We start from the raw sequence: 12,211 nt of genomic DNA, 5'->3' as shown, positions 1-12,211 counted from the left end.
GACATGTATGTAGAGGTCAGAGCACAACTTGGGGAGCTCAGCGTTTTCCCTCCATCATGCAGGTCCTGGAGCCTGGACCTAACTTGTCAGGTTTGGTGGGAAGCACCTTTACCTGCTGAACCACCTTGGTGGCCCACAAAGTGATTTTCTTCTAAGTTCCATATCAAAGAAATTAAACTTTATAAGTAGACTCATGCATATTGACAATGCTGGTAATTCCAATTAAATTGTATTTTTCAGAATTCTCAGCCGTAATCCTCTCACGGTTGTTGAAGATCCCTACTTTTTTAAGTTGCCAGCATTAAAACATCTGTAAGTATTATGATAAGCTTGTGAATCATGAGATGATTTCTGTCCTTACTGACTTTCACCAGAAAACATTGTTTCTCATTTCTTACTAGTTCTTTGATAACACCACACACTGTTGTGATCACACAGAAAAATCCTGTCACAAACAAGTCCCAGTTTTAGTTTTAACTATATGATTTTAAAATGCTAGTGAGGGGCTGGAGAGAGAGCTCCTTAGGTAATAATAGTATGTGCTGCTTAGCCAGGTTGCCTGCCTGAGTAAAGGCAATATGAGAATGAGAAATAAGAAGATTATCTGTGTTCAGTGCCAGCCCATTGAGTGGATGGCATGAGCAGTAACCTTAGGTATAGTGAACTCTGTAGAAGTTCTTCTAGGACAGGCTTCCTTACTCCTGAGCCAGGTAGTTTTATAGGAAAGCTGAAGGTTAAGTAAGCGTGTGATGAAATGGTTCCTCATGAAGTCTGGCTTTCTCCTTCAGGGACCTGGGGACCACACAGGTGCAACTGACAACGGTTGAGAGCATCCTCATGATGACTCTGGAGCTGGAACATCTGTAAGGTTTATCTACTTAGAGTCGTTTCACCTACTTCTTTAAAAGTTTGCTTTATGCTAGTTTTTAGTTTATTGTTTTCTGAAGTCAAAATTATTGATGTATAATTTTCATGCAATTCAGTTTGAGTTTGCATAGTCATCTAACCACTACAACACAGCTTAGGCAACCTTGCAAACTTTTTCACCCCCAAAGGCTTGCCATGGGCAGTGAAATGACTCAGTGCATAGCACCATGAAAGTCCAGTGACCTGAGCTTCATTTCTGGAAACAACATTGAAGTGGAAGAAGAGAGCCAACTCAATATGCATGTCCCTTTACCTCCACACGAGTGTGCAAACACATACATACACATACACACTGATAATAAAAGGTCAAAGGCCCCCTCATGTACCTTTGCCCTCAGCCACTCTTCTCACCCCTTAATCCATTACTAGTCTTATTTCTGAGCCTATATTTTCCCTTTTCTAGAACATCTCATAAATGACATCCCATAGTTTGTGGCCTTTTGGATCTGTCTTCTTTCACTCACCGTGATCTTTAGCATCTCTCACCAGCGGTGTATGGCAATTGCTCCATTCACCTGATCTGTATATTTCAGTTTTTAAAAAGCATTCACCTGGATTGGAGGTGTAATTCAGTTGGTACCGTGTTTGCCTAGCATGCATGATGCCTTGGGTTTGATGTAAGCCAGACACAGGGGTGAATGCCTGTCCTCCCCAGCTCTCACAGAGTGGAAGCAGGAGGACAAACTAGTAATGTATCTTTGGCTACACAGCTAGTTCTTAGATAGCCTAGGATCAATATGAGATCCTGTCCCAACAACAAGAAAAAGTTGCCTTTCTCCTAGCTGGTACCTAGTAGTGTCTGTGAACTTATAGTCTATGTTGCACCCACTTAATAACTGATCTTGTGTAGTGTCTATTATACGCCAGTGTGTTTTAGTGGTATGTGTTTAAGCCTGTGTCCACATCTGAATCCCATGGGTTTGTTGTTGTTGTTGTTCTTATTGAGCTTTGGTTTTAGTTTGTCTTTGAGACACAGGGTCTTTTTATATAGCCCAGGTTGCCTTGAACTTGTGCTATCCTCGTGCCTTTGCCTCCTGAATTCTGTCTTTACACACTTTTGCCACTATACCAAGTTTCTTAGCAAGGATCTGGTTTTTTCTCTATTTATTTTGCGTGCATGTATTTGTGTACATGAATGTGTATGGTGAGCATATTTCATGGCACACATGTGAAGGTTAAAGGACAACTTCCAAAAGTTCCCTTCCACCATATGAGTTCTGAGTGTGGCACATGCCCATGCACACTAAGCAAGCTTGCTGAGTTTTTTTTAAAGTTTGTTTTCTGTACTCTGCATACAAGTCTTTTGTCTCAGATATGTATTTAGTAAGTATCTTCTCTCTGGCTATGGCTTGTGTTTTCACTAATGAAGTTTCTTCTGAAGAGCACGTTTTTTACATTTTTTGTATGACACACTCTAGCTGTTTTTCTTCTACAGTTTGTGCTTTTTTGTGTGACTTATACAAGAAATCTTTGTCTGACTTACCCAGTTTTGGAAGTGCAGCCCAAGTGGATAAGAACAGCATTGGGGTGAAAGTCTGGAGAATATCAGCCTAGAAACCATGTAGTAATCATGGTTTGCATGCACTGGCCAGTGTTGTAGCCTGACCCTCACTGCAAAGGACCAGGAAGTGGTTAGCTGCCTAGCGTGGTCTCTTCCGTCACCCTTTCCTCTTGAGTCAGGTAGCGCAAGTCCCCCCATGGTTCTCTCTCTGGTTGTAGGAAGAAAAACAGGTGGCAGGACAGTTTTGCAAATGATGTTTCTGAAGATTCTGTGGAAGCTGCTCAAGATGCAATTAACAGACAAGCTCAAGGTCAGGTGATTCACAGCTCAAGGTCAGGTGATGCGCAGTGCTCAGTGCTCTTGCATTCTCCAGCCTGACAGGAGCCAAGTGGTGCTACTTTAACACTCCTTCTAGATGACAGTAGATTTATTTATTTATGCCTTCAAAAGAACTATGGCTATGACTCAGCTTCAGGTGAAGTGTACCAAAAGAGAAAGCCATGTTTTCTGAGGAAGATGAGGACCTGGAGCAGAAGTGTCAGCACTGTAGCAGCCTCCATGTGGTAAGACACAGGAATTCATCCCCGATGATGTCAAAGATGCAGAGTCCAAGCAGCGCAGCTAACACTAAGAGGGGCGCACACTACAGGAAGGAAAAGAAAGAAGCGAGGGCAGAAAAAGAATCAGCAGAGGTAGAATACTCGTGTGCTCCACAGCGCCTGGAGCTCTCACCATCTCTGGAGATACGAACATGCTCAGTGAGCCAGTCTCCAAGGAGCTTGACACCCCTAACCAGCAGGAAGCAGTCGAACGATAACATTGCTCCTTTCCTTTCTATCCTTTTTATCTCTTATCTAGTGTTTGGGGATTGAAAGGGTGAGAAATGATAGAGAAGAAAGAAGAACCCACAAAGCAGCAAAAGCTACTCTAAGTGGTACCCCGTCATGGGGTTAGGCAGAATGGGGAATTTGGTCTCAAGGGCTATTTGTTTTTTCAAGACACCAGCAAAATTTATTGTGTGGCTGCTTCTGCTGGGATAGCCCCCACTCTGCTTCCAGAGGCAACTTTCTCCTTTTTTTTCTTTCTCTTCTTCCTATAACTGTTTCAAAAAAAAGATTGGAAGGAAAATAAAAAAGAATGGCAGAGCAACTGGAAAAATTATGGGTGGAAATGGAAGCACTTGGGAAGCAAGGAGTGCCAGAAAAGGGAGTACAGAAGGGCACAGTTCTGGTGACTGAGCCAGACAGCAGGAGCTTCCTGAAGGAGGAAACAGGGAAAGGCATTGCCCCAGAGGGCAGAGAAAAGTTGAAAACGCTGAGGACAATCTGATCCAATAGACTATTTCAGGAGAAAGGTTTACTCTCTAACCACCGTGCTGCCAGAATGTGACTGGTGGCCCCAGGGTTACAAGCTCACCCCCAACAGTTTTCCAGATAGTCAGAGAGCATATGCCTGCTAAGAGTGGGGAACAAAGTTATGGTGAGTAGGATGGTATCCCATGGAAATGATAGATCTAAAGCATTTTAAAGATGCTATGCTTTCATATGAAATGCACTTGCCATATCTCAAACAAATTCTAAAATGAGTTAACTCAAAATAGAATTATTTCCCAAGACTGGAAGGGATTGGTGACAGTTGTACTAGAGACCCACCCACAATAGCAATGGCTATCATGGTGGAGGGAAGAAGCCACAGATAATGAACAGTGAAATAGAGTGAGGGGAATAAATATAGAAAAATACCAGTTGATGTATGAAGAGCAGTACTCTGATATATAAGAACAGATTCAATTTGATGATGCTAGTATAGAACAATGTTGCTTTGTGGCTTTAAGAGCTTGGGATAAAGTAGAGGAGCCTGGAAAAAGATCCACCTCATTGATAGAAAGATTATGCAAAGCCCTGGGGAAGTCTTCACTGATTTTTTTTTTTAACAAAGGTTAGTCTCAGCTGTGAACAAAGCCATATCAAAATTCAAATACTGAATATAAAGTTATTAGACCACTAAAGTCTTGAACCTATAGATGAGTGTATAAGGGATCAATACTGGTTCTAAAGGTACCATGCTAATATAATAGGTCAAGCTATAGCTAGAGGTCTCCAATATCAAAATGCCTGGTGCTTCAATTGTGGGAAATATGGCATTTGCAAAGATACTGTGACCAAACTGCTAAAGGTCTCAGATCTTAATATGTCCAGTGTGTTAACTGTGAGAAATACGGTACTTTGTCCTGGGAAAGTGAACAAGGCGGTGGTTTTTCTAAATATAAACCAGAAAGGAGGCCTAGGCTTCCAGGGATGTGCAGGCGATGTGGCAAGGGTTGTCACTGGATCAATGGGTATAGATCCAAGTGATATCCAAAGCTAGGAAATGAAATGGAAGACCTAGCTCGAGGCCCTGCCACAAAAAATACAAACTGTTTGCATCTTGTCAGCTAGGAATTAACAAGCAGGATGTGCTGCTCTAGACTTAGCTACAGATAAAGATTAGAATTGAGCAAGAGAGTCTGAAAACCTTAGCCACCGTCTTCAAGAGCATTTTTAGTTCATTGAAAACATCTGTTTTATAATTTCCCACTATGCACATCACAATTGATGACTTAAAACAGAAGTGGGAAAATGTAGTGAGAATTTTAGAGTTTCGGTTTCTTGAAAAGCACAGAAATATTATGGGAATGTTTTTTCGTTTCATTTATGGGAATGGGGTATGGGGATATGGAACTGCTTCTCATCGGCTGACTATGATTTGCCTTGTGCTCTAGCAGGGGTGTGATTGTGCATCAGCAGATAGTTTCTGCAATTGTGTGACAATTGGAATTCGGGAGACTTTTCAGCGGGTCTATAAATGCCAGGGCCCCAACAGGTTGATTGGGTTGTTGGTTGGTGTTGGTTGTGGTTTGTTAAGTCATTCACAAAGAAGAAACAACAACCAGAAGAAATTAGTTATCTTGATGGCAAAGATCAAACTTGCCCCAAGGAACTGGACACCCCTAATCAGCAGGAAGTAGCCTAAGGATAACAGCATTTCCTTTCCTTGTCTTTTTTTTTTTTTCCTTTCTATTGTCTTTTTTTCCCTATCTAGTGTTAGAGGGTTGAAAGGGTGAGGGGTGGGTGAAAGAAGGAAGAATCCACAAAGTAGCAAAGCCTGCTGCAGAGAAGGGTGGCTTTACCAGGGTGGCTTTGCTTGCTCACTACACAAGCGCCGCATGAGTCCTTCACTTCATTGATCCACTGAAAACATCTGGAAGCAGGGAATCTTGGGCAGAGAGTCTCATCCTGTTAGCCTCTGATTTTATGTTAGACACTTCTTCCATAAGCAGTTAGTGCCCTAGGTTGTGTTTTCTTGCCTGGAGAGTTCTTTTGAAGAGAGTGAGATACAAATGGAGGAGTAGGAAGATGAAGATGAGAAAGATGATGACCCAGAATGGTCCAATTTTTGTCTCTTCATCATCCATACATTTCTAGAAAAAAAGAAAACAGCTAGCCGCTGAGGACAGTGAGAAACATTGTCCCTGAGAGTGAGTACCTCATGGATGGCTGTCCAGACTTCTAGACAACTTTCCAGGTTCTGCCTTTCAGAACATCCTGAAGACCTGATAGGCTGGGGCAAATCCACTCAAGAGACCACAGAGCCTAGCGATCTTGTACTAGGCATCCACAGCCTCCTGTCCTACAGTTGATGGCAGCCTGAAGCACTCCCAGATTTGAAGAAACCCCATTCTGTTTCCAGCCTTTAAGTTTTTGACTCCAGTGGCTTGCCTTGGCACTCGGGAGGTAGGAGCTCAAGTATTGTTGGACTTTCTTGGACCTGTCAGCATTTGAATAATGACACAGACCTTATTAATTTTTATTATAGCCTGGGTTACCTATCAGCTAGCTCATCTAACTTACTTAACCTGACTATTCTAGTCCACATCCACCTTGTGGCCCGTTACCTCTCTCACATTCAGTCCCCACACCTGTTCCTTCCACCTCCATGGTATGCTGGCAACACTTATCTCTTAATCCTTCTCTGAGTCCTTCTCTCTGCCCAGAAGTTCCACTCTCCCTTCAGCTATGGCCTTCAGCTATTTATTTAAGCCAATCAAAAGTGAGGAAAGAAGAGTGTTTACAAAAGTGGGTGGGTTGATGAGCAGGGGGAGGGGGAGTGGGTGAAGGCTTTCGAAGGGAAAAATAGGAAAGGGATAACATTTGAAATGTAAATAAAGAAAATATCTAATAAAAAATTAAAAAACAAAACAAAAACATGATACTGCTGGTAATCCATAAGAATAACAATACCAAAATCCAGTTTGTACTCAGCTCTCTGCTGGCACAGGAATCAACATTTGAGTAATACAAAGACAACCTTCCCACAGTGTGCAAAAATGTTACCTCAACATCACCCCTTTTAGTCCAATAAATAAATGGCTTTTCCTCTAACATCAATAAACTATACTAAGAACAATTATGAGAACTATCAGGTAAGAATTATATTTACAATGTCCAGCCCATTTGTATTTGGCAACCTTGGAGAAAGCACTCAACCATATATCCTATCTTGGTGAGTTCAAAATTTTGTACCTAAATAATTTTCTATCATAACTCACTTACCAACCTATGAGTACATTTTTTATATGTGACTATCTACTAACTTGCATTTCTTAATTATTCTAAACAGTTTCCTATAGTATTTTTTATATATTTTATATTACTTTATATTTCACTTCTAAATGACAAGAGTTAAAACATATACAGTATGTTATAACAAAAATATCCCTAAACTTCTATTTATAAACAAAAATCCATACCAATGTAAAATGCTTGAGACTTGTAGTTGCTTTCTAGTTTAAAAGTAAATTCAATATTCTATCTTTTATTGTTCTTTCATCCCTATACCACCTCTTTTTCTTTTCATCCCCTCTCCCCTCTTTTTCTCCTAACACTGGATAGGAGAGAAAGAAGGACAGAGTACAGAAAGAGAACGAGAGAAAGAGATCTCTGAATCTGACCTCCTTTAATTTATTTCTTCCCTGACCAAGACCATTAATAACTTGCAGCCCTCTAAACAATGACAAATATCCATCACCCACTGATTGATTCTTGAGAATGGGGATGTCACGTTCTCAATATAGCTTCCTGCTCTCTTGGGGTGAAGGCATCTTTTGGGGATCCTAAGAAAATTGAGATATTGGCCAAGACCTAGGAGAGCTAGCTGTATCATTTGCTGTCCATTCTCTGTGGGATGGGAAAGTGCAGGGCCTAACTGAAATCCTGGATGGGACAGTCCGTGAGGCTGGACCAATTAGCTTGTCACTTGAAGTTTTCCTGGATGCAGCAGCTGAGTCAGTCTGTGGGGCTGGATCACCTGGGGTACTTGTTTTGTCTTTATTGGTATCTGAGCCTTCTGTTCTGAAAACACATAAATGTTTAAAGAAAGTATACATTTCTGCACTAAAACATGCGCGGGCTGTCCAGTGAACGCAAATCAGCTAAAGATGATTCTCTGCTCTATGTTAGAGCAGGTGAAAGGCATCAAGCTTTATATGTCTATTGGACTGTATAACCAGGCCGTAATATAATCTCCCCCAAAGTAACACATTTCCTGACTTCCGTTCTGAAGTTAACACAATCTTATAATACATGTGCTGGTTTAATTTAGCAGTCCTTTCTAAAATCCAGTGTTTTCGGCAGCTGAACTACCTGTCTCATTGACATTTTTAAAAGTTAAAAGTCAATAAAGCATTATTTAATCTATCCTTAGGAGATCACATATCCCATTTCTGTTTTATTAGCACTTCCTTTAAAGTCCTGTTAGGTCTCTCTACAACTGCTTGACCTGTAGGATTGTAAGGTATATGGGTAACTTGTTTGCTGGGGGCCTGACCAGCCTTAGGACAGGTGCTGAAGTGGAATACAACATTGGACACAGGCCACAACACTGATGATATCTAGCCTTGTAAAAATTTAACTCTTTCTTACTGTGCTGTGCTAAAAAGTTCATTAAGTTTCATTAAGCACTGGGTAAAATTAACTCTTTATCTCTCTTATTATTTACTTTATAATTCTCTGTGCTTGCATAAGCTCTGGAAAACTTAATTCTTACTTTATAATTTTTTGGCAATGAACATATGCTGTATAGCACCAGGGAATTCAGTAGAGGATTTATTGCTAAGGATCCTTTCTCTCTTGCCCAGATACCTCACCTCTCTCTGGCCAGGCAAGAGGGAGGCTTGGAGCAAACAACCTTTAGTGAACCAGGAAATGAAGTAGTGCTCACAGAAAGAAAAACTTTTACACAGGCAATATGTACAGAATACACACATTTATACACACAGATACATTCACATTTTTTGTTGGGCCCGACCACCTGCCTCATCAACTCCACAAGTGTTCGTGCATACTTACATACATACACATATAATATATGTATTTGGTAGATGGAGCAAAAGTCCTCATGAGCAGGTTTCATTGTCAGTGAGGAGAAACCTGGTGAAGAAAAACCCTGTCTTGTGGTAAGAAGCCTGCCTGCTCTCTGCTCTCGTATTATCGTTGTTCCTTGTTGTACATTTTCGGGATGCATGATCACATGATATTTTAAGCATCTTTTTAAAAAGTTCACAAGTTCAAACATAAATTCAAGTCATAAATTGAATAAGAAGTTACAACAGAGATGATTACATGTGTTTTCATTAAGACTATCTACTGAAACATTCATTTTCTGTCACTAGCTCCATAGGTTTATTAGGTTTAAAACAAGAATTCACATTCTTTTTGTCCTTGCACCTACAATACATTGTCCACTCCCAGTTTATGGCCTTAGTAATCACATAGTGGCTTTACGGATAGCCTAAAAAGAATGTTTTCCTCGATTATTAATCCATTTCAAGCCTACTTTCTATCTTAATGCAATTATCCCATGACACATGAAGGTTTACAGAGCCCTAATTGCAGTCCTTTGTATAAATTTAGGAAATCTGTAGAATCATTATTAGGAATTATGAAATCATTGTTTGTCTACATAGCATTGCTACAAGAAAGTACATCTTCATTGATCACAGAAAATCTGCCCATAAGGTGGGCTGATGCCCAGAAATTATTATATTATTATATTAATTTAATAATGACAGGGAAGGCATGTCACCTGCAAGAATCAGCTCTGAGATTCACCCACCATAGACCATGCAATATGATGTGTCATCTCCATAATGCCACTTGAATGCCTTCAGTCTTTACTAGATGGCTCCTGACAATGTTTTATGTCATAACATTTAAAGATTTGGGGGGGGGGGGGGTTTCGAGACAGGGTTTCTCTNGAACTCAGAAATCTGCCTGCCTCTGCCTCCCAAGTGCTGGGATTAAAGGTGTGTGCCACCACCGAACTCAGAATTGTTGCATTTCACTAGATACATATGCCAGACCATTATTAGCTTTAATCTATAAAGGTATCCCCAATATAGCCATCACTTCTAATAAATGTGTAATTACAGAATCAGCCTTTTCAGAATTCAAGGCAAGAGCCCATTATATTCCTAAATATGTGTCAATTGTATGAAACAATCATCTGTGAAATTACATTAATTTGGTTACTTTTAGGGTTACTTCTGGTAGGTAATGGTGATTATATAAAGAACAAGTAGGACAATTGTTTATAATTTTCTTACCAAGTAAGAGAAAGTACTTTAAATTTATATTATTTACATAATGTCTTTTATGAAAAATTGAAGCCTCTAAAAAATTCACTATTAATAATCATTTTATCTCTTCATTTCCTAATGCCAATGGTCCTGGCAAACTTTTATGAGATCAAGTATCATATATATATATAGTGGTCATATGACTTTATACAGTTGTGTAAATAACAAGGTTATTTCTGAATAATTCTGAATAAGGTTAACCTGGAATAATTTCAAAGCAACTCTCTCTGCATGTTGAGAGTCAGTAACTTTTAAAAGGTTCTGGAAAATCTAGTAGAACCATGAGAAGAGCATTTAATTCTGGTTTTTGAGCTGAGGCATATGGACTTTGAATTATTTTACTTATATGTAACAGAAACTTTTATTTGCCAGAGGTAATTGTCATCTCTGAGGCTTACTGCCTAGTCTCCTGTCCTGGACCTAGTCATGGAGGTGTCTAGCCTCTGTGCAATCTTATCTCGGTCTAGAATATTCTCAGCCTGTGAGACGTGCTGCTCAGTGAGCTCAGTTTCTTTTTTTCTGATCTCTGGTTGGCTGATTCAACTCAGCTGTTCTGGCTCAAACCCCTTTCCAAGCTGAGTGATTCAATCTCTTCTCTCCTCCGCCACCTGTCTGCCTGTTCCTGTCATGAGTTGATGAATTGCTAACTTTTATAATATGCTCTATTCTCCTGGCTCCTTCTCATTCTCATTTTTCTTCACTTGTGTATAGCTTTTTCCTCTCTGTACAACCTATTGCGGTCCCAGTAAAATGGCATCCTCCTTCTCCTCTTCTCTGCACTGCTCCCTTAAGTAGCTTCTTTCCCCCCCTCACTTCTCAAGAGAGTTGGGCAAATCTTATTCTGCCAAATCTTTCTCTGATTTATCACTTCATCTGCTACTCAGTTAGACATCACTTTCAAAAATGGCAGCTTCCTTCTACAAACCAACTTTACCTAAATTGTTTGGGATTAAAGGTGTTTACTAAGGGCATGTCCGTATTCCAGCCAGAGAGATTAAAAATGTGTGTGAAGGACTGAGTCACACCACAATAACACAATCTCAGGGTTCACAATGTAATCAAATATCCTGCAACACTTATATTTTCTGACTTATAACCTGCCATTCCTGATTTACTGGCATCTGTATATAAGGTAGGAGCTTTAGAAATTGGTGTTCCTCTCACTGTGCAAGGAACAATCCAATTAGTTCTTTTTATAAACTGAAGTTGCTTGCTTTGAGGGTATTTGTTGTTAATTTCTCTCTCCCCCCCCCCAAATCATTGCAAGCTCTTTTCAATCCTCATTATTACCCATAATAAGGTAATTTCAGCATTAGTGTCAGGCACTACAATCTCTGCTGGGTCTGTTCTTGCTAACCGATGGTCTTATTCTCTTTTTCACAATCAAATCAGAAAACATTTTTAATGTAGGTTTTAAAGTTTTTATTCTGTTCATATGCTAAAAATATCTCATTCTGGATTGGTAATGAATGAAATTTTATGTATCATCTCCATCCTTCTCCATGAGTACCTCTCTCTGTCCAGAAGTTCTGCCCTCCTTTCCTGCTTCAGCTATTGGCCTTCAGCTCTTTACTAAGCTAATAAAAAGGTGAGGGAAGAAGGGTGTCTACAAAAGATAATACTGGTGATGAACTTTAAGAATAACAGTACCAGAATCTAGTCAGTACTCCGCTCTCCGCCAGTACAGAAATCAACATTTAAGAAATACAAAGACCGAGCTGGGCGTAGTGGCGCACACCTTTAATCCCAGCACTCGGGAGGCAGAGGCAGGTGGATTTCTGAGTTTGAGGACAGCCTGGTCTACAAAGTGAATTCTAGGACAGCCAGGGCTATATAGAGAAATCCTGTCTCAAAAAGCAAAAACAAAAACAAAAAAAAAAAACAAAAGAAAGAAAGAAAGAAAGAAAGAAAGAAAGAAAGAAAGAAAGAAAGAAAGAAAGAAAGAAAGAAAGACAAAGACAGCCTTCATACAGTACACAAAAATGTTACCCATGAGTTTGAGGCCAGTATAGTATCCTTATCAAGTTGCATGACAGCCAGGGCTGCATAGAGAGACCTTGTCTTAAAAAAAAAAAACCAACAACAACACACACACACACACACACACA

The 12,211-nt window shown here is 40.0% G+C and overlaps 1 protein-coding gene across 1 annotated transcript in view; it reads left to right on the top strand.

The window, feature by feature from the left end:
* LOC110331878 (leucine-rich repeat-containing protein 37A2-like) overlaps window positions 1-12,211 on the top strand; it is a 46,444-nt gene that overhangs the window by 22,898 nt on the left and 11,335 nt on the right. The window contains exons 7-8 of the mRNA XM_021212742.1: window positions 241-312; window positions 789-863. Of these exons, the coding sequence (XP_021068401.1) occupies window positions 241-312; window positions 789-863 (147 nt within the window). The remainder of the gene's footprint in view (window positions 1-240; window positions 313-788; window positions 864-12,211) is intronic.

Source organism: Mus pahari, chromosome 14, assembly GCF_900095145.1.
Source record: "Mus pahari chromosome 14, PAHARI_EIJ_v1.1, whole genome shotgun sequence".
Lineage (NCBI taxonomy): Eukaryota > Metazoa > Chordata > Mammalia > Rodentia > Muridae > Mus > Mus pahari.
Note: the sequence above shows the minus strand (reverse complement) of the source record. Positions and strands in the feature narration are given on the sequence as shown.